The sequence below is a fragment of the Odontesthes bonariensis genome, chromosome 12 (genome assembly GCF_027942865.1).
Source record: "Odontesthes bonariensis isolate fOdoBon6 chromosome 12, fOdoBon6.hap1, whole genome shotgun sequence".
Lineage (NCBI taxonomy): Eukaryota > Metazoa > Chordata > Actinopteri > Atheriniformes > Atherinopsidae > Odontesthes > Odontesthes bonariensis.
The window spans coordinates 7,743,845-7,764,519 of record NC_134517.1 but is presented as its reverse complement, the minus strand read 5'-3'; the positions used below and the strand labels follow the sequence as shown (position 1 = coordinate 7,764,519).

Sequence of the window (20,675 nt, the reverse complement as noted above, 5' to 3'; positions counted from 1 at the left end):
TAGTCTAAGTATGTTGTAATGGCTTTTTTACATGCAGGAGAGAAAACAGAGGGATTGATGGGAGTGACTGAACTCATCATTTCGACTGCAACTCTTGGAGTAATATTCTCTCTGCTTAGTGGTCAGCCCCTTCTCATCATTGGTTTCTCAGGACCCTTACTGGTGTTTGAAGAAGCCTACTATAAGGTTTTTAATCAGAACAAATATACTGTACACACAGCATTTTTTTTACTAGATCAGGTAACTAATACGTCTTTTCTCTCAGTTTTGTCAGGCCTACGAATTTGAGTACCTGACTGGTCGAGTATGGATTGGTTTCTGGCTCATCTTCATTGTCTTGGTGATTGTGGCAGCAGAGGGCAGCTTCCTTGTCCGCTACATTTCACCCTTTACACAAGAGATTTTTGCTTTCCTCATCTCTCTTATCTTCATTTATGAGACTTTCTCTAAGCTCATCAAGGTAAGCTACTAATACTGTTAACTCCCCACAGGTCTTGAATTTGCTTTAATTCTTTAACTGTCATACATACAAAAAGGTAATACAACATAACATCTCCTTGTTTCCAGGTGTTTAAGGAACATCCACTGATGGCAATGTACCCCACTGACCCCACTACACCAAATCGTTTACCAGATTTTGATAATCCCATCTACAACCAGCCTAATACTGCTCTTCTGTCTCTGGTGCTCATGATGGGCACTTTCTTTGTTGCATTCTTCCTCAGGAAATTCCGAAACAGTCGTTTTTTAGGTGGCAAGGTAAAGCCTTTATAACTGACACTGTCATTTTTGACTGTTGATATAAATCTTTGTCTTCCATCCAGAAGGTTGGCTGTTTGATCCATGTGTTGAAGTGTCTTTGCGCAAGATACTGAACCCTATATTTCCCCCGGTATGTCTTTTGGTGTGCGATTGTATTGAAAAAGCGCTGCATACTGTACATAGAGTGCATATATATATATAAGACGTCCTGTAGGAGTGTCTATGCGAAGGGGTGAAAGACAACAACATGTAGAGATAAAATTAAAAAGGTGCTATGTAAGTGTGGAGAACTGTAATTATTTTAGAATGTTATGTTTGGTTTCTCACCAAAATCCACCAAGTGGGTTTTTGAATTCTGTCTTTGCAAGATTTTTTATTAATCTTTGCACAATACAGCCAGCTGCGGAGAAAGAGCACGAGAAGACCTGTCAAACTTTACTTGTGCAAATAGTGATGCATCAAGACAAAGAGTCTTCCATTGATGAAGTTGTTATTCTGTGAAAAAAATGTAAATAAAACCTGAGTGCAATTATTTCAATATCTCAGAAACCCTTTTTTTTTTAAGTCCACAGTACAACATAGAAACAGATTCTGAATGTGAGACATTTTGCTTTTCATGAAAAATACTAGCTCTTCTTGAATTTGATGGCATCAACATGACTCAAAAAGGTTGGGGATAGGAGCCACAGCCTGCAAGAGTAAGTGTTACTCTAAAGAAACAGTTGGAGGAACTTCTTGCAACTAAAACGGCAATGGCAAGACTTGATATGTTTCCTATCTTCTATTTTTGATTAAAAAAAATGCTGGTTTATGAGATATGTAAAACACTACATTCTGTTTCTATTTACATCTTGCACAGTGTCCCAACTTTTTTGGAAATGGGTTGTAATGGTTTAAATTATGGTAATTCTCTCTTAGATTTGAGAATTCGTATAATGAACATGTACAAATATTGAATAACTTCAAATAACTTTTTTAGCGTTGATTTTAGCCACCATAAATCCCATTGCTGTGAGTAGCAATTCAGGAACTATAAATAGTAGAAGATGTTTGAAGGGAAATTGGCGCATTATTGATATAATTATATATTTGATATATATTTATATAAAAAGACCAAAAATGCTGGGAAAGGTTTACAAAGGCTATTTTATTTAGCTAAAATATTTATGTACCCTTGGTTTAATCTAAGGTTGCTGCTGAAGCAAGCTTTCTTACTGTGACTTGTGATGTATTTTTAATGACTTTTAACATTTGGTTTCTCAATATTCTTAGGCCAGAAGAATTATTGGAGACTTTGGCATCCCTATCTCAATCTTAGTTTCGGTTTTCGTGGATTACTCCATCACTGACACTTACACACAGGTGACTTCACTGTCAGTAACCTTAGACAACAGTTCAAGAGCATTTTTTTTCTAAACATTTCAGAATCTAAATGTGACTGTTTTTCATTTTAGAAACTGAACGTGCCATCAGGTTTTTCCGTCACATCCCCTGACAAGAGAAGCTGGTTAATCAGTCCGTTTGGTGACAAGCATCCCTTTCCAACCTGGATGATGGGAGCTTCTGTTGTCCCCGCTCTTCTTGTTTTCATTCTCATTTTCATGGAAACTCAGATCACTTCGTGCGTGCCCTATGATTTTGAATATATAAAGAATTTATATGCTCAATGACATATATATGTGTGGTGAATGATATTCATAAAGACTAATATTTCAATAGTTTTTCTCTTTCTTCTCAAATTTCTCAGATTAATTGTCAGTAAGAAGGAACGTCGCCTTATGAAAGGTTCAGGCTTCCACCTGGATCTCCTACTGATTGTTGTCCTTGGTGCCATATGTCCCCTTTTCGGCCTGCCATGGCTCACAGCAGCCACTGTGCGGTCTGTCACTCATGTCAATGCGCTCACCGTCATGAGCAAGGCAACAGCTCCTGGCGAGAAGCCTATGATCCAGGAGGTGAAGGAGCAGAGGCTGACTGGGCTTCTTGTGTCTGTGCTTGTTGGTAAGAGGAAAGGACGGTACCATTGGGTTCCTGATTGATATTTACCACACTCATCGTCAAATCATCCCGTATCAACTTTAGCTAGCTGGCTTTTCAAACTCTGTTTCTGTATATGCAAGAAAGAAGTTGGTGTCCTTCTTGGAGCTATTTTTTGGCCCTTTAAAAAACAAAAACAAGATATATTAAGATATAGACAAACAAACTTCCTGTTTTAAGCAATTTAAACACTTAATAATTAATAGGCAATAGCTGAAAGTTATAAAGACGGCCTTCCTGCGTTGCATACAACCAAATACTGCTTAAACATAATCGATCAATACAACTAAAACACAAAAAATAGATAAATATTTTGTCTTGCCTGCATTAATAATCAGATGGGCTATGTACAAGCTAAACTTAAGCTAAATTCTAATTTATTGTTTTCATGTATTCACGTTTAGCTATTTGAAAAGGCTGCTGACTTTCTGTCATAGACACGTTGATTTAGCCATAACACAATATCATCACATACACACTATATGACCCTTTCACAGAGTTGTCCTTTCAAACCAAGTTGTTGGGATTAAAAAAGTCAGTAGAGGGCAGAGTTTTTCTGTCAACTCGCAGGCGTTCAGTGTTAGCATTAGCTTCCGTCAGCTGAGGAACCTGGAGAGAAAAATTGAGCATTACTCTTTAAATCGAACTAGTAAGCTTTTTGTTTCATCAGTTGAAATGATTTAAAGTTCATTGATAATTCTCCCACTTTTGCAACATAAAACTTGACAGGTGAAGCAACAGAAACCGTTAGCTGAGTGGCTGGAGAACTTATTTTCAATACCATTATATAATCTTTATTAATAATTTACAAATGCCATGGATTAGAAACTTGGACTCTGTTATTTGTTAATCTATTTGAACCTTTATTCAATAGACACAAATCCAAATGAATGATTTTCAGTGACTTCACTGACCAACTTCAAGAGAAGATGAGAGGAAAATAAAGACAAAAAGTTGATAGAAAGAATACAATCAGCAGATTCATTGGTTAGAGGTGAAGGTGTCAGGACTTGCTTTAAAAGGAGCATCACAGTGTCAATCAAAGGCTTAGTCTTTCCAAGCAAGGACAGGTAGTGGCTCACTATTCTACCAAACCTCATCAAACAATTATCAGTAAGTTCCAAATTAGTATTTCTCAATGTAAAATTGCAAAAAAAAATGCTGTTAATTTACCAAGTACAATGTGTAATATTGTGAAAATATTCAGGGAAACTGGAGAATATTGGTACATAAAAGCCAAGGTTGAAAACCACTGTTGGACATGCGTGACTTTTGAGCACTAAGGCAGCAGTGCATGAAAAACCATCACGCCACCCTGATCAATATATCCATCTGAGCTAGAGAATAACTTAAAAAACTGTTTCCACTCAACACAGTCAGCTACTGCATCGAGAAAAGTAATCTGGGGGAAGCCATATCAATTCTGCACAGAAACTTTGCAGAGTTCTCTAGACAGGAGCTAATTTTGGATGGACAGAAAGGCAATGAACACGTACTCTGTGGTCAGATGAATTCATGTTTTATCTGTCTTTGGGAAAAGCCCAACTCTTGAAGAGGAAAATCAAATGACAGCCAACAGACAGCAGGGGATATATTTTTGTCAAGATCGATTACTGAGCTGGAATTGCCAGGCAAGTAAACATGAAGCGGAAGGTACGAAGTGGCAACTCTGTAGCTCCGACATGTCTAGACAATCATTTGGTATCCTCTACAGCAGCTTAGAGCAATTGTTCTTTGTTCTTGTTCTTACAAATTGTCCTCACTCCTCAGAACTAAATCAAATCAAATCAAATTTATTTGTATAGCACATTTCATGTACAAAACAATTCAAAGTGCTTTACATAAAATAAAAGCATTGCAGCAGGGAGTGGAAGTGGAAGAAGCATTAAAAATACATAAAAGAATATAAAGAGAAACAAATAAAAACAGTCCAGATTAATTAAAAGATATCGTGCAGATTTCATGCATAGACACATGAGAAAAGAAATGTTTTTAACCTGGATTTAAAAATGTCTACATTTGGTGAAAGTTTAATCTCCAGTGGCAGTTTGTTCCACTTGTTTGCAGCATAACAGCTAAATGCTGCTTCTCCATGTTTAGTCTGGACTCTGGACTGGACCAGCTGACCTGAGTCCTTGGATCTAAGAGCTCTGCTAGGTTTATAATCTCTGAACATATCACAGATGTATTTTGGGCCTAAACCCTTCTGGGATTTGTAAACCATCAGTAGGCTTTAAAAATATATTCTGTCAAGACAAATCTAAGACAAATCAGCTGTTTTCCGAAATGAATAAATGCAATGCGTGTTTTTATCCTGTGACTATTGATGTTTTCCCAGTTGAATATCTTGTTTATTGCAGGGTTCCTGAAGTAGTGTTGAATACAGTTTGATCCAGTTTAGGTATAAAACCAAAGTGGGTCATCCAGATTATTAACCTTTTGTTTGATTGTAATGCTGTTTGAATAAGTAACATTTCAACCACCATATATAGAGAATATTCATGTTCTAAAAAAAGGCCTCTGACAGGTTAACCCTTGGCTGCCCCTCAGGTATGTCCATAGTGATGACTAATGTGCTGCGCCTCATCCCTCTGGCTGTTCTCTTTGGTATCTTCCTGTACATGGGGGTCACCTCTCTGACGGGCATCCAGCTATATGAACGCATTACACTCATGGTGACTCCTGCCAAGCACCACCCTGACCACATCTACGTCACCAAGGTAACGCACTCAATAACTTTGTTTACACGCCTTCTTCCCTATTGTCAGTAGTCAGATGGAATAACCAAATCCAGCAGTGCAGCAACTGCAGCCAAAACTCAAACTACTTTCTCTGTCACTGAGTGAACTGCGTCAGTACATAAATAACAGAGACTGGGAAGCTGAGGAGTCTGAATCATAGAAGAGTGTCAGTGAAACCTGAGTAATGGCAAGGTCCTATTAGAGACATGTGCACCAGTTTTCTGGTTTTGAGTTCAAATTTTTGTCTTTGTTTTGATAAAATAACCTCATTATTCATCACATATTAGTATTGCTGAAGGATGGCCCCCAAACTGAGTTATGTCAACTCAGGATAAACATAATTTTCTTTCTGGCCACCTGGTCACTACCGTATACACAATACTTTTCTCATCTTACTGTCATGGCCTTATTCACATGATACTTTTGTTTTTAGAAATAACACCTGTTTCTTTCAGGAGTAGATTGTAGGGCTCACTAGTTTCCCTGAACAAATTTTCACATGTATTCAACCACCATTCTTCTGATTAGTGGATGACTGCATCTCCCTTCTGAGCCACAGCTGCCACAGCCACAGCTGTGTATTAATCTTTACAGCAACTTTTTTTCAGCATAGATCCTTGGTCTATTCTTCGTTGTAGAGAGTAATCTGAGTGAGGCAGCTCTCTTGGCACATTGATGTTGTGTTTTGAAGGTGCCAAAGCAGAGTTTGTCCTTGTGCAATGTTTAGTGACAAAAGATGCATTTGTTGCCAATTTGATAACTTTCCAGAGATGATAAAAAAACTTTGTTGAATACTCTTTCCAGTTGTTGAGGGTTCTGATCTCTGAAAAGCTTTCATGGTTGAGGCATGGATTTGTTTCTCAAACTGGATTGTGTTTCATGTTTCACCAGTACCTAAAACAATATGCCCCCACTTACAAATACCCTTGAATTTTCTGATATGACAGGACTTTTCTCTGTCTAAATGGAAATTTAGAACCACCTACATGTTGTTATGTTAGACTTCAAAATGGAAAACACACATAAGTTGGAGAATCGTTTGAGTATTTCGAAATGTTTTAGTTTTCCATAGCTTATTCCTTGCTAAAAAAAAATCCAGCCTCTCTTGCATATTTTACACTAGATTCAAAGCTTTCCACTAGATGGAGCCCTAAACATGTAGATTCTCTTCATGGAAAAGAGAGGTTGTAATTTTCAGTGTGTTTAATGTGTCTCTTTATGCATCCTTTAGTGTACCTATGTGACTTTATTGTGGCTCATGCTTCATTGGTTTCCAACCAACACTATGTGTGTTGCTTCAGGTGAAGACATGGCGTATGAACATGTTTACAATTATCCAGCTGGCGTGCATTGTGGCTCTGTGGGTAGTGAAGTCCACTGTGGTCTCCTTGGCGTTCCCCTTCATCCTCATTATGACGGTGCCGCTACGCCGCCTCATCCTCTCCAGGATTTTTGAGGAACGTGAGCTCCAGGCGGTAAGTTTGGGTAGCAGGAGCATTCCAGGAATGTTTTAAACGATGCCACAATCATCTTGTTCGACATGGCCCCAGGATACTTATTATACAGCAAATTTAACATTTACTGGATGGTTGGCATGTTTTTATATTTGTTTAATTCTAAAATATCTTTAAAAATGGCCAAAATGAACTTTACTCCGGTATTCCTGATGTTTTTCTCCTCTAATGTAATGGACAGCTCTCTTCTCTTGATTAACTTTTTCAACTTATGTGTAAATATTTTCTTTTTGGTCTGTGTTCTAACCAGAAAAAGAGACATAGTTTTTGCTGAAGCTGGGTATCATGTTTTCTTGGCTCAATCTCTTAATCCCCTTTATGTCAGCACTGTCAGATTAAAGGCTTCCATTTCCATAATGTCAGCTTTTTGAAAGCTTGAATAAACAGCTTTGTTCGTAACTTAACCACAATTTGTGTTGTGATCATCCAAAGGTCTCATAAACCCTTGGAATTGTAGAATTGTCCCAAAATCATCAGAGAATTGAGCAAAACCTGAAACTTTTCAAACATTTTTGTTTGTTACTTTATCTTTCATCGCTAAAGATGATTGTTACTGAGAAACAAAGGTACCTTGCAATGTAGCTAGATGCTTGCAAAATTTGCGAGATCATGATCGAAAGAGAATCCATCTGGCCAAGCTTTAGTGTGGCCAAGACACAGCAAGTCACATCAATCAACATCCCACATTTACAGCTAAGGGGAAGGTTTTAGGTGTAACAACAATAGTGTGGCCTTAAGAGGTTAGTCTAAATCCAGTAAAAGCAAAAGTTAGAACAAAACATGAAAGCGTTTCTTTATTGAAAGAAGAGCAGCGAACAGCACTGAGGGTTTATTTTTCTTGGTGAAAGAGATGTTTTTGCCCTTCTCCTGATATAATTTGGCAAAACCATTGGTTAACAAATGGGTTCTGCTTTTAGTTCATTTGATTTTTTGCTTTTGAGAGAAGGCGAGGTCACCTGTCGAGTATTTTTTTAAACCGTTTGCCCTTCCAGAAAGGATATACATTTTCAGAAAACAGTTTTACTGAACAATTTTGGTGAAATGGAGGAACAAGTGCTGATGTTTGACAGAAAGTTGTCTGTATGGCTTTTTTCTTTTAACTCCTGTGTTTCCAAAGACCCAATAAGAAAATATACATATACAGATCAGGAGATCATTTGCTAGGTTTTTCCCTTACCTCTTGTGTGTGTATATAATCGTTATATACAAGTTACATTCAGTGTTAACAGTTATAAAACCCCAAATCCACAAGGACAGGGGGTTATAATATCCCACGCTTTTTGTACTTTAATCCATGACCAGGAACACGTTTGTCCTTTTTAATTGGGTTGAAAAAAACCCACTGACATCAAACTTTTAAGTGGAACATTGAAGTATTTCATAAGCATTTTACCGCAACAAATAATTCTGCAGTAAGATGTGGGCTTTTATCAGTTTAGACTATGACAGGTATTGATGGGAACACATCACCTGAGTTCTGTAACAGGTCTTTGCTTCAACACGGGGAAGAGCAGGCTGGTGCCATATTAAGCACCCAGTTTGTTAGCATTGTTATAAACTCTAGGACCACTGCGTGTCTGACCCAGCAGAGGTAGAATGCTTTCAAGGCTACACCAACAGACGCAGCTGCAGTTCAAAGTACATGTGACTGACAGGATGAAACAAGCCCTGTGTGCTGGTGGAGATGCCTGAGCAATCTTATAAGGAGGAGTTGGCAGGATCCAGTATACTATCGCCAGTTGGTGCCATTAGATAAGTCAATGACACCATTTTTTAGCCTGAGGTGTGGTGCATAAAGGCAGAGGCACAGTGGAGACTTTGGCTCTCTATGCCTTTGCAGAGTGGCAAATTAACTTTTGGTATGGGCTTTTCCACACTTTCACTCCCTGAAGGTGCCTCGTTGGGAGAATCAAGCAGCGAACTGTTTGTTAAAAAGAAGATCAGGTCTGGTAGAAGGGAGGCTCCACTCAGAGATAGTGGAAGAGATGTGGCATTGCTTCAGGATGGCTGTTGCAGATCTTTTTGCCTCCAGGGAGTCGAACTATTGCTCCTTCCTTTCCCTACAACCCTCCCCTCAGTACAAGGGGGCCCCAAAGTCTTTTGTATGCGTTTCCCGTCATTGGTCTCCTTTCTCCTCTCATATGCAGTATCTGGGTGGAGAGAGTCTGGCTAATCCTGACAGACCCTCAACTGGCTAGTTGGGCTAGTTTTCGGACACACCTGTTGACGATCTGTCAACTCTAACCCTAACCCACATTTAGTCGCACAGACCCTTCAGGAGGCACAGGCTTTATCAACAAGAGCAACACTGTCATACCATTTGAGGATGTTTTAGTTGCTGTGGGTAGCAAGGCTAAGTGAGAAAATATTTCCACAGTTTCCACAGGATCAGCTTGACATAGTGGCTGCAATTAAAGCAGCCGTGTGCAGAGGCACAAATTTTATAAGCACTGCAGGGTCATTATTGCCCAATTTTTTTTAAGGATGTGTGAATACTGAGAGCTCCTGTTGGAGCCCCAGCAGTACTGCCTGAGAATCTTGCATTGATCCAGATGCCTTGCTGCGCTCCCATTTTAAACCCCTGGAGTCGGTGAGCCTGAAGTGGCTGTCACTCAAAGAAGCATTTCTGTTTGTTGTGACATCAACAAAGGAAGTTGGGGAACTGAAAGCATTATCAGATCACAGGGAGCTTTTCAGGTTTCAGATGATGGGAAAGTAGTTCTGCCCACCAGCCCAGCCTTTCTCCCCCGAACCCTCAGATCCACGGCTCTATCAGGTGACTGAGAAGAGATGTTCAGTCAGACAATTGAGCTGTGCCACTGGAATTGTAGATCAGGGCAAAATGAGCTCACAGTTTGACTGTCCTGCTGGATCACAGAGATTTTTCAGGTCTACAAAGATCTAGAAAAAAAGTAATTATTCAATTCATCTATCAGGTGAGTGAAATGCTCTGTTTATGTGTAATATATAGCAGGTTCGAGACAACTAAGGTTACAATGTAACCTACAGCTTCTGGACCTGTTCTGAATACACAGTAGCCCCCAGAGCACTGAAAATAAACCTGTTACTACTCGCAATTGGAAAGGATTTAAGGATTTAACACAGGTTCTCTCACTAATGTCCACATATGCATCTGTGTTTATGCCAAATGGCACAAGGTAGCCATTAAGTGATGTATCAGTGATATCACTTGGACCAAAATTGATCCATCACTTCTCTTTTTATCTGTGATTTGGTGATTTTGTCAGTTTCAGTGTGAGTGAACGTGAGTGCAATACAATTAAATATTTGCTCGTCTACCCAATGTAGTTTGATGTGGAACTGGTGTGTTTCTTATACCCTGTAGTTAGTGTTAACCTTTTTTTTGTTTTCCCCATTGTGAAATGGAGTGTAAGTTTCCTGATTTTGACCTGAATGAAAATAAAAGAGATCATTTGTCTTTCCACAGCTGGACTGCGATGAGGATTCTCCCAACTTTGATGAGGATGGGCGAGACGAGTACAATGAGATCCATATGCTAGTGTAAATTTATAGCGGACCCTGGTGATAAGAACTTAATTTGTTAAAGCACACAAGCCCATTTGGAAACCTCCGTGTCTCTGGGTAGCTGTGACGAGGACAAGAGGAGCTACTGTAATGGTGTCTGATAACACCATGAAAGCTATCATAAGCACCTCTCACCTTTGTTTATTCCAGTTTTTTAAATCATCATAGTGGTGGTGGTGTTGTGTTAAATTCCCTGAAGATGTTATTTTGTCAGAAGCCAAAAAATAGCTCAAAGTGTGTACCTGCAAAACACGTAACTTGTAACATGAACACTTTTTATTCTTTAAACTCTTTTAATTACTCCATGGGTTCTGGGCATAAGTGCAATGACGATGGTGACCTCTAGGATAACAGCGGGCTGGAAAGTTTAGGCTTTTTTTGGCATTGAACCATATAGGAAAAAACAAGCACACGCACCCACACAAAAAAGAATACATTTCTTATTTAGTTTTTCAGGAAGAGTATTTTCATCAAATATTTTTTCAGACTATTTGGCCCTAACTTCAAAACCCTGAATAAATTTCCCTGCCTGAAGTTTAGCTGCCTTTTTCCTCTTTGCCACTGTCCTATCACTGCCTTTAAGTTACAATGATATGTGAGCAAGAAGCCAATTAAACCCCTCCCTTTTAGTACAGACTTTTAGAAAATAACACTCAAAAGACTGGCCAAAAGCTCGCTTTTGTTTCTGCCAGCCGAGTTCCATGGCACAACGCTAAATTTTTTTTAATGTAGTTGTCTCCTTGAAGCCAAAATGCCTCAAGACTGTGCAAGCCACTTTAAAGGGTGTTTCTGTGATTTGTCAGGTGTTTGATATCCTTCATACTGATCTGTTGATCCTATTATTGTGACCTTGGCTGGATATACATATATACATATATATATATATATATATATATATTATAGAGAGAGAGACTATATAGATATGTGTGTGTGTGTGTGTGTGTGTGTGTGCATTAATTTAAAGCATATAGTTAACATTCACCTGACCTTTATTTTTTTACTTTGTTGTATCTATTTATTTTGTGATGTTTTGGACTTTTTGCCATGCAAGATTCTCAGTGGTGTTCAGAATCCAAGTACCTTAAACTGCTAAAAGAGTTAGTTTCACATAAAAAAGGAACATAGGATAGGTTGACACATCTGAAACTGAAAAGATGTCATTATTCACCTGTTCTTATATCTTTTCAAAAAGATATCTATCGGGGTGTGCTTTTTTCACAATGTCATCAGTGATTTAACACACTTGACTGGAAAACCATAGGAACTACACAAACTCAAAGGACACAACAAAGTACTGAAAATTCTAGGGAGCAGTTGGGTCCTAGCAGGATGCATGATTTTTATATTTAGGGCTATGAGCTTTGAATTATAATGTAACATCAGTGTTCAGAGTCGCTTTGAAAGACCAGGAGATTTTTCACGTCTTATATTTTTGAAGCCCATGATGAGAATATTATTCTGCATCATTTTCAGAAGCTACCTTTTTGCTACGCTGAAAAGCTTTCAGAAGAGAATTCAGACACTGATGAGGTTTCTCGTATCGGAATTCATATTAAAAGAGAATTCTGTGTGTATTGACAGATAAAAAGCTGAGGTGAAGAAGATTATTAGAAGAGAAGAATGATTATTATTCATGGGCCCTTAGAAGCTTTTTTTTCCCATTTCTTTTCTCCTAACAGTGTTTTAAACCTGGTGGGCAAAGATCAGACATCAGCAGATGGTCATAAAGATGTAATAGTCCACTGCCCTCTTGACAGTACGTCTGTGGTGTAATATAGCTGAGTGAGCTCCTTTCTGGTTTCTGATTACAATCTAGGAGAGTAGAGATGACGTAACTTCAAATCTAAACCAAAGTCCATTTTTTAGACAGAGGTATGACAAAGAGTTAGCTTAGCTTAAGTAATGATTCTGCACTCTCTGTGTTACCGAATATTTAGTTCAGTTTCAAGTCAGTATACATAGAAGTTCCACAGGAGATAGCATATGGAAGAGTCAGTAATGACAAACAGGAGGGAATGTCTGCTAAAGAGGTATCTTCTTAATCTCTTCCAAATGCCACAGAGCACCCTAAAGTTGTTGTTTAATTTACTCACAAACTACTTTCGAGTTTGATTGAAATAATTTGGCTGTTGGTCACCATAAAGTAATAAGTCACATTACAATTATATTAGCACTGATGTAAAGTGATGCGTAATTTTGATCCCATTAGACAGGAACACGTGCAGCTCCCATTTTATTTACTGTATTACCTGCCAGCAAGGACGTCTTTCAGAGAAGTTTCAGTGAAGTTCCTGGTAGTAAGGATGGGAACTATGTGGAACTATGGTGCAGAGAATGCTGAGGCTGATTGTGCCAAATAGCAGGCAGTCAAAGAAGGCTGAACATTCTGCTCCGCTTGTCTTTAGTGCTTCTGCAGCCTCACTCTTGTGGTATGCTAGCAAGTGAGTCCAGACTTCTCGTTGAGTTAAAATAGCTGCTTTTTTTTTTTACAAAGCCTTAAACTATCTTCTTTACATCTATCATTAAGAATCTAAAGTACTTCCACACACCACTCTCCGCATGACTGAGCATTGTGACTGTCCTCTCATGAAAGCTTTTTTTTGCTAGCGTTTGTTACCCTTCGAGTTAAAAAGAGGGCATGCAGTAGCTAATAGTAAATTTGGGGTTTGGGTGCAGAGCTTTCAGTGAAATTGCGGTAAAATTAAAATTCCAACCGCAGCTTAATTGCTCAAAGCCAGGCAACTACAGCTGTGCTCACAGTCAGCATTTAGAAATCACTAATGTGTTCTAAATGCATCACACAGTGTGTCGCATCATCCCCCTTTTCAATAGCGTCTGCAGAGTCAGTCCCTTAACTGGCAGGGTGTTATAACTGAACAGGGCCAACACACCAATTGTTCAAATAGATCATAAAGAATGTAAATCAAACTGCAAGGACACTCTAGTCTCATCATGACCTTTTTTGGTCTTGTAAAATACACCTTAAAGTTAATATAATCTATGTAAACTGACAACTAAAATGAGTGCATCTCATTTCACAAAACTGGCCTACATTTCTGAACCATGCAGGAACTCTGCCTTGGGGGAAACTGACCTTCGATCTGTCAATATTACTTCCCAGCCTTTTAGTTTGTTGACTTTTTTTGTGTACAAAGAGCGGTCAAAATTGACCAAGCACATGCAACGTAAAAATATATGGCCGACAGTCCAGGCTTTAATGTTATACAATGGAGTGAAAAGGTCAAGTGAAGAAATGATGTGTTTACTGCAGCGGGATGACGTAGAGGTGTAGCTGTAAATGAATCATGTTTTTCTCCCTGATTGTTCTCTTAAGGCCTCCACATGAAGCCCCACTTTGATGTGAAGCAAACACCTGCTGTAGTCTGTGTTCAATTCTGCAGCTCCCCAAGTTAATGAGTCACAGAATGTGCTTTACATTAGTCCTCTGCAGCAGTTTCGTTTAAAGTGGGTTGCATTATTAATGGACCTTCTCAACCAAGTGTTTATGTTTCAGCTTTTACAAAGGCTGGAAAGGCAAATGAAGGGTAAAGACCCTGAGACTTGACTCTTAAGAGTATTTGCTTCCACTATGTAAAATTTCTGAATGAAGGCCATGTGTTTTCACAGGTTTCATTTATTCAAATTCAATTCAATTCAATTCAAAAATACTTTATTTATCCCAGAGGGAAATTAAATGTAGATGTAACTCAATTAAATCAAGGAGTTATTATAGATGCTGATGCCTGTGGGCAGGAAAGATTTCCTGTAGCGGTCCGTTTTGCATCCAAACTGAAGAAGCCTTTGACTGAAGAGACTCTGTTTTCCGATAACAGTCTCATGGAGAGGATGTTCAGGGTTGTCCATAATTCTCTTAATTTTATGCAAAATCCTTCTTTGCATTATTGTCTACAGAGGTTCCACAGTCGTCCCCAGAACAGAACCAGCCTTCCTTATCAGGTTGTTGAGTCTTTTTAGGTCCCTGGTTCTGATGCTGCTGCCCCAACAGATGATGCAAGAGGAAATGACGCTCTCAACAACAGACTTGTAGAAGATCTGCAACATCTTGTTGCAAACCTTGAAGGACCTTAGCTTCCTCAAGAAGTACAGTCTGCTCTGTCCTTTCTTGTAGATTGCTTCACTGTTGTGTCTCCAGTCCAGTCTGTTGTCCACATGAACACCAAGGTATTTATATTCCTCAACCACCTCCACTTCTTCTCCCATGATGGAAACAGGGTTTGATCTGACCCTGTTTCTCCTGAAATCTACAATCATCTCCTTTGTTTTGTTAACATTCAAGATGAGATGATTGTTCCCACACCATGCCACAAAGCGGTCCACCAGCTCTCTGTACTCAGCTTCTTGTCCATCTCTGATACACCCGACAACTGCAGAGTCATCTGAATATTTCTGTAGATGACAGGAGTCTGACTTGTACTGGAAGTCTGAAGTGTACAGAGTGAAAAGGAATGGTGAGAGTACAGTCCCCTGTGGTGCTCCTGTGCTGCTGATCACCTGGTTAGACACACAATTCTTTAGTCTGACAAACTGTGGTCTGTTTGTCAGGTAGTCATTAATCCAGGTGATTGTTGAGGCCTCCACCTGAGTCTTCTGGAGTTTCAGACGAAGCAGATCAGGCTGAATTGTGTTAAATGCACTGGAGAAATCAAAGAACATGATCCTCACAGTGCTGCCTGCTTTGTCCAGATGACAGTGGGTTTGTTGAAGCAGGTGTATGATATGGTATGAAAGTTAATTCATTACAAAGTTATTACGTAAATTGCAAAATCAAATAACTTCCCACTGTAACAACATTTAAAAAAACTTATAAAATGTTTAGTTTTTCTTCCCCTGAAATAATAAATATTTAACTTAACAAAAAATGCTATGATAATTACATATACAAACATATAACATTTTAAAAAGTGAGCAGTTAGTCTTCCACTTTAGGAGTTCCCGAAGGCTGGACATCTACAAGTCTTTTTTAAGCCTTCAAGCCAAAAATGTTTTGGCAAGAAGTGTGACACTGAAGACTTTTAAAAAATATTTGTATTACTTTTTTGCTTGGTGCCTTGGTTGCATGTAAACACAACGCATGACAAAGATTAGTCACTTCCTGCCTTGGATTTAGGCACAAACATCACTTGGTCGGGGTTACAAATCAAAACTAAACTAAGGCAAAAATACGTTATTTTTGTGTAACATGACTGTCACCCTTGTGGATGCCATTTATATTCCACATGTAGTTGGTTTTACAACCACTTAAGCTCAAATGTTCCCTTTTCTTTTTGCTAGCAAAGAAAAAAAATTTCATATATTCTTCTAACATCATTATAGTTTTTTTTATGCCTCCATGAACTGACGAATGATGGGCACATTTTGGGGAGGGGTATAGTCTTGAAGTTACCGTACATTGTAGGCCACAAAATCATTATTAATTCATGCCTGCCTTTCAAAATCATAACATGCCTTCATATTGCACTACGTAAAACTGTCACAAATGCATAAAGTTTTAGAAAATTATTCAATTTCAAGGCTCAAAAAAGGCTACATTCGTATGTTTTCCTTTGCAAATTGTAGTATGCTCACATCTGGCATTACAGGAAACTGTCACAAATGTGACATTGCATTGATGACATGTTGATGGCAATACACAATAGACTGTCATACTGGAGAACCAAGTTCTAGTCAAGTCTTTTTTTTGTGAGACCAGTCTGCCTTGGAAGAACGATTTGAGTAACTGTCAGGAAATGTCCTTCCTATTTAAAACTAACTGTAAATCAGCTTCTTAAGCCATGTTAACTGGATTCACTACAGGAAGGTACTGTGCCGCATGTATTTGTTGCCCTGGTTGATTCTCAGTGCTGAAGGAGTCGCAAGGGTTTATGCTCTCTGCCGTCTGAGAATTCTGGGAAAGTCTGTTAGACTGTTCAACGCATCCACGTGTTTTTGTTATGACAAGAATCTGTGTGTCTGAATAACCAAGACAGAACTGGCCGACATATTCTTAGCAAAGCGCCCCTCCGGTATTTACACGAGAGAAAAAGTAAAATTGTGGCTATTATTTATCATAATGAAAGGTGTGGAGCTGCCGGCACTGTCTGAGCGTCGTATGTTAAGATACCCGAGAAATACTCATTTTGACCCCAAAAGGTTCAGCCATGTCAGTATTCTGAGTTCACCACATTTCGTCAACTTATACCTCCATAGTAGCAGAGCAGACCACCCACCCAAACCTGAGACTCGGCTCTGTTATTTTCTAGCATAGTCTAATTCACCATCATCAGCCTGGGTAAAGGCTCTTGGCAATCTTTGACTTTTAGCAGATGGAACAGTGTATTAGCTTCAACTATTATAGAGCTATAAATCAGATATGTGTGAAAAAGTATCAAATGTTCCAGGGAAGGTTGATCACTCTGATATTTTCCTAAGTGCAACACAATTATTGTGAATAGTATTTTTTGGATACTATTAGAATGTCTTTATTTTTTTCTGTGATTGCACTCATACTAAAGCATTAGTTCCTCAGCAAGATTCAAATCTTAATTCTGCTATTCAGTATCACATTTTGCTGATCTCTTAATTTGTAAAATTATTATTTTTCTTTTCAATTTTTCTTCGATGTAAATAGCCACTATTAGCGTCTCTGATACAAAACATCTCTAATATAAAATGTTTTATTCCAGTATTTTCAGAACTATTTTCATCCAGAACCGATTTCAACAAACTCTCATTTGAGGACTTGATTTTCATAAAACCTCAGTATTTTCTCAAAGCACTGTTAAAAGTAGCAGTTAGCAGCTTTAGAAACCTGTGGAACATAGGAAGAAACTAAACAACAAGCCTCATCAAGATCAAATGGTTACAACAACCACTGTTATAATTGTAGTTAAAGTTTCAAAGCAGAAACAGAGAAACACAGGCGTCCGGCAATTTACCCTGCAGTTCTTGGGAAAACTGTTTTGGTCTTTTTGGATTGCAAGATAATCAACACTGCAGTTCTCTTCTATGCTGGGTGAGTAGAGTGCAGGTAGCTGATTACACTGACTGCAATAGTCATCATTGAAACACTATTGAAATTCATAATATGGCTTGGTGGAGGCTTATATTGTTTCGTTTAGCAAACAACTCTTCATGTTTCACAATTCTCATGTAAAATATACTAGTTATAAATGATGAAATGCAATATATTTGCATTTGTGATGCAGATTGACACTTCGGTCATGTGAATACTTGAATAGCAGGTCCATCTTGCTATAACTGTAAAGAGGTTTTCACAACTGTCAACGATTTTTTTTTGTCTGAAATAAATATTTATTATGTGTTAAAAAAAAGCAGTATTTTTTTTTTCATCAACATAAAAACATTGTATTAAAAAAAAAAAAAAAACTAAAACAACAACAACAACAACAACAAAAAAACCCAAACAAATCAAGTGTCACTTCTGGAGGAGATGGTTTAAGCAGATCAGGTACATCTTGGTTTGTATGTCCTTGCTATTAATTCCATCGATAAGTTCCGTTGAAGATATATGACAAAATGATGAGAACGTGAAAAACATTTGGAGAAAAGTATTCAGAGATACCAAATTAACCCTAATCCCTGATAGGGGATATTTTTGTCCACTTGGGGTGTACTTTCTCCTCTAATTTCACACTGGAAATAGTGATACTCATCATATTTGGTCCAGTTGTGCATTTTTGACTATTTTTTAGGATTTCAAACACACATCATATACAATGCAATTTTTCATTGTGTAGAAAAAAAACTCCTTAATTTCTGAAAAAGGGACATTTTTGTCCCCTTTTAAAACAACCTAAAAACATCATATATTAATATTTTTTGCCCCTTTTTTTCATAATTCTTTTATTCCACTTCAGTTCTGATCATAACTACCAAGTTTTCAATTATTTTCAAAAAATTAACCCTTTAGATGCCACTTTGAACTTTTTAGCCCAAATTTTAAGCCTTTAGGTGCCAGTATTTTCGAAATATGGAATCTAAAGTGGAATTATTGAGTAGGGATAATTATGGTCTGAAATATGTCAATGATTAGCAACAACATTGATTTTTAGGGATTTTTTATTTTTTTATTATGCCTGATTTAAAAAAAAAAACAACTCCTTAATTTCTTAAAAGGGACATTTTTGTCCCCTTCTAAAATGATCCCCAAAATACCATATGTTAATATGTTTTCCACTTTTTTTTCCATAAATCTTTTCTTCCACTTCAGTTCTGATCATAACCACCAAGTTTTCAATTATTTTCAAAATATTAACCCTTTAAATACCAGTGTATATGAGGTAAACACCAATTTCTGTTAAAACACACACACAAAAACTGCTATATTTTCAATGTATGCAATGCAAAATGAAATATTCTATGGGGGATTATTAGGTCTGGGATATGTCATTGATGAGCTACAACATCAGTTTTTATAGCTTTTTAGTTTTTCTGCAATGGCAGATTTGGGAGTGGCGAGCTTTAAAATTGGTGAATTTTTTGAAAATAATTGTTTTTAGTTAGTTTTAAAAGGGGACAAAAATGTCCCCTTTCAGAAATTAAGTTGTGTTTTAAATCAGGTATGAGGGTTAAGTACATGACTACAGGCTGGTTTGCCAAATATTACTGTACACTGAACTATTGAGAAACACAGAACTTCATATTCAAGGACAATAACTGACACCATAAACAAGAGGCTTGAGACAATTTGACAGGGTCAGGGTTTTGAGAGTTTGAACATGTTGATTTTTATTTGAAAATTATGTCTTTAATTTCACGTTAAGATTTATTTTCAACTGATAGGAATGTTCTGTACAATCGAAAACATTTTTTTTACTGATTGTATGTAACAGTGAAATGATACTGCATATGTCACACTTACTTCTGTAACTGTATTATATCCAACCCCCATTAACAGATATGTTAGGAATTTTTATAAAATGCAACAAAATGTACCGTCTAACCTGAGAACACGTGTCCACCGTCTGTCTGGCCATCTGAGATGAACTTGCGCACGGACAACAGTTTATCATGCAGTGGCGCCTGAAGATTCAAAGGTCTCACATATTTAACAGTGGTTTCAGTCCCAGGTCTTTACGCATTGAGATTTCCTCAAACTTCTTAAATCTTTTCACAATATTCTGCATTGTAGATGTTAAAAGTTCTTTGTAATTTTGGATTTGGAAATATGTTTTGACTGACTCTGGTTAAGCTCAAAATGTTGAGCGACAAACTATCCTGCCTGGGAGACTCTTTTTGAAAAACTCCTTTTATACCCAATCTTGGCACCCTTACTGTCACCAATCAATCTGCTACTTGTAGAATTTTCAAGAGCTGTGTGACTGGTATACCCTTTAAACCTCTTTTTTGTGAGCTGCTCATATAAAATTCAGGATTTATTTTTCTAAATCCAAGGAAGTTGGTCAGTGTAGACACTAGAAATGATTTCCTCTGTATTTTTGTCTAAAGTTAACAAAGGGCAAATTTAAGTTTTTGTTGCCTTTAAAAAATATATTCCAAATATTTCTCTCAGGGTCTTTAAGTTATTGTTCCTCAAATGGCCATTTTTAACTTCCTCATTCTTTGTCTATGTACCCTATATCAAGCTGCCTGTATGATTTTTTTTTTTACTTTTCATGCATGCCTTTCAAGCCTAGACTGCTGTTGCAGATGGTGGCATGACTCGGGGTTCAGATGTGTCTGTCTCCTTGTGAATTACAAACCAGGGTTTGTGATGGGGGGGGGTTGAAGCTGACCTGTCTGCCATGTATGACTTACCAAAGAACAGCGGCAGTGAGGCACGTGTCTGATAAGGCAGATGTGAAAAGGGCCAGTGTTAATCGGTCCAAATGTGTTGAGCTTCCCAATACAGAATCCACTAAATGCACATTAAGCATAGAAGCTTACTCAGTTAAAAAGGAAAAAAAAGTTATGCAGCTAAGTGTCTTGGATTACTTATGTAAAAATCATCTTTATAAGCATTTGCAGGGGTTACATAATATCTTAATCTCTTCACTGGATGCTGCAGGTAAGCCTGAGCGATCAGAATGTCTAAAAAGGATCTCAATTTTCCTAT

At 37.9% G+C, this 20,675-nt stretch overlaps 1 protein-coding gene across 1 annotated transcript in view; it reads left to right on the top strand.

Moving 5' to 3' along the window:
• slc4a3 (solute carrier family 4 member 3) overlaps positions 1-19,975 on the top strand; it is a 73,109-nt gene extending 53,134 nt beyond the window's left edge. The window contains exons 14-22 of the mRNA XM_075479018.1: positions 38-186; positions 266-460; positions 568-759; positions 2,035-2,124; positions 2,217-2,383; positions 2,510-2,763; positions 5,350-5,519; positions 6,842-7,015; positions 10,503-19,975. Coding sequence (XP_075335133.1) covers positions 38-186; positions 266-460; positions 568-759; positions 2,035-2,124; positions 2,217-2,383; positions 2,510-2,763; positions 5,350-5,519; positions 6,842-7,015; positions 10,503-10,580 — 1,469 coding nt within the window. The 3' untranslated portion in view covers positions 10,581-19,975. The remainder of the gene's footprint in view (positions 1-37; positions 187-265; positions 461-567; positions 760-2,034; positions 2,125-2,216; positions 2,384-2,509; positions 2,764-5,349; positions 5,520-6,841; positions 7,016-10,502) is intronic.
• The last annotated feature ends 700 nt before the right edge of the window (positions 19,976-20,675 follow it).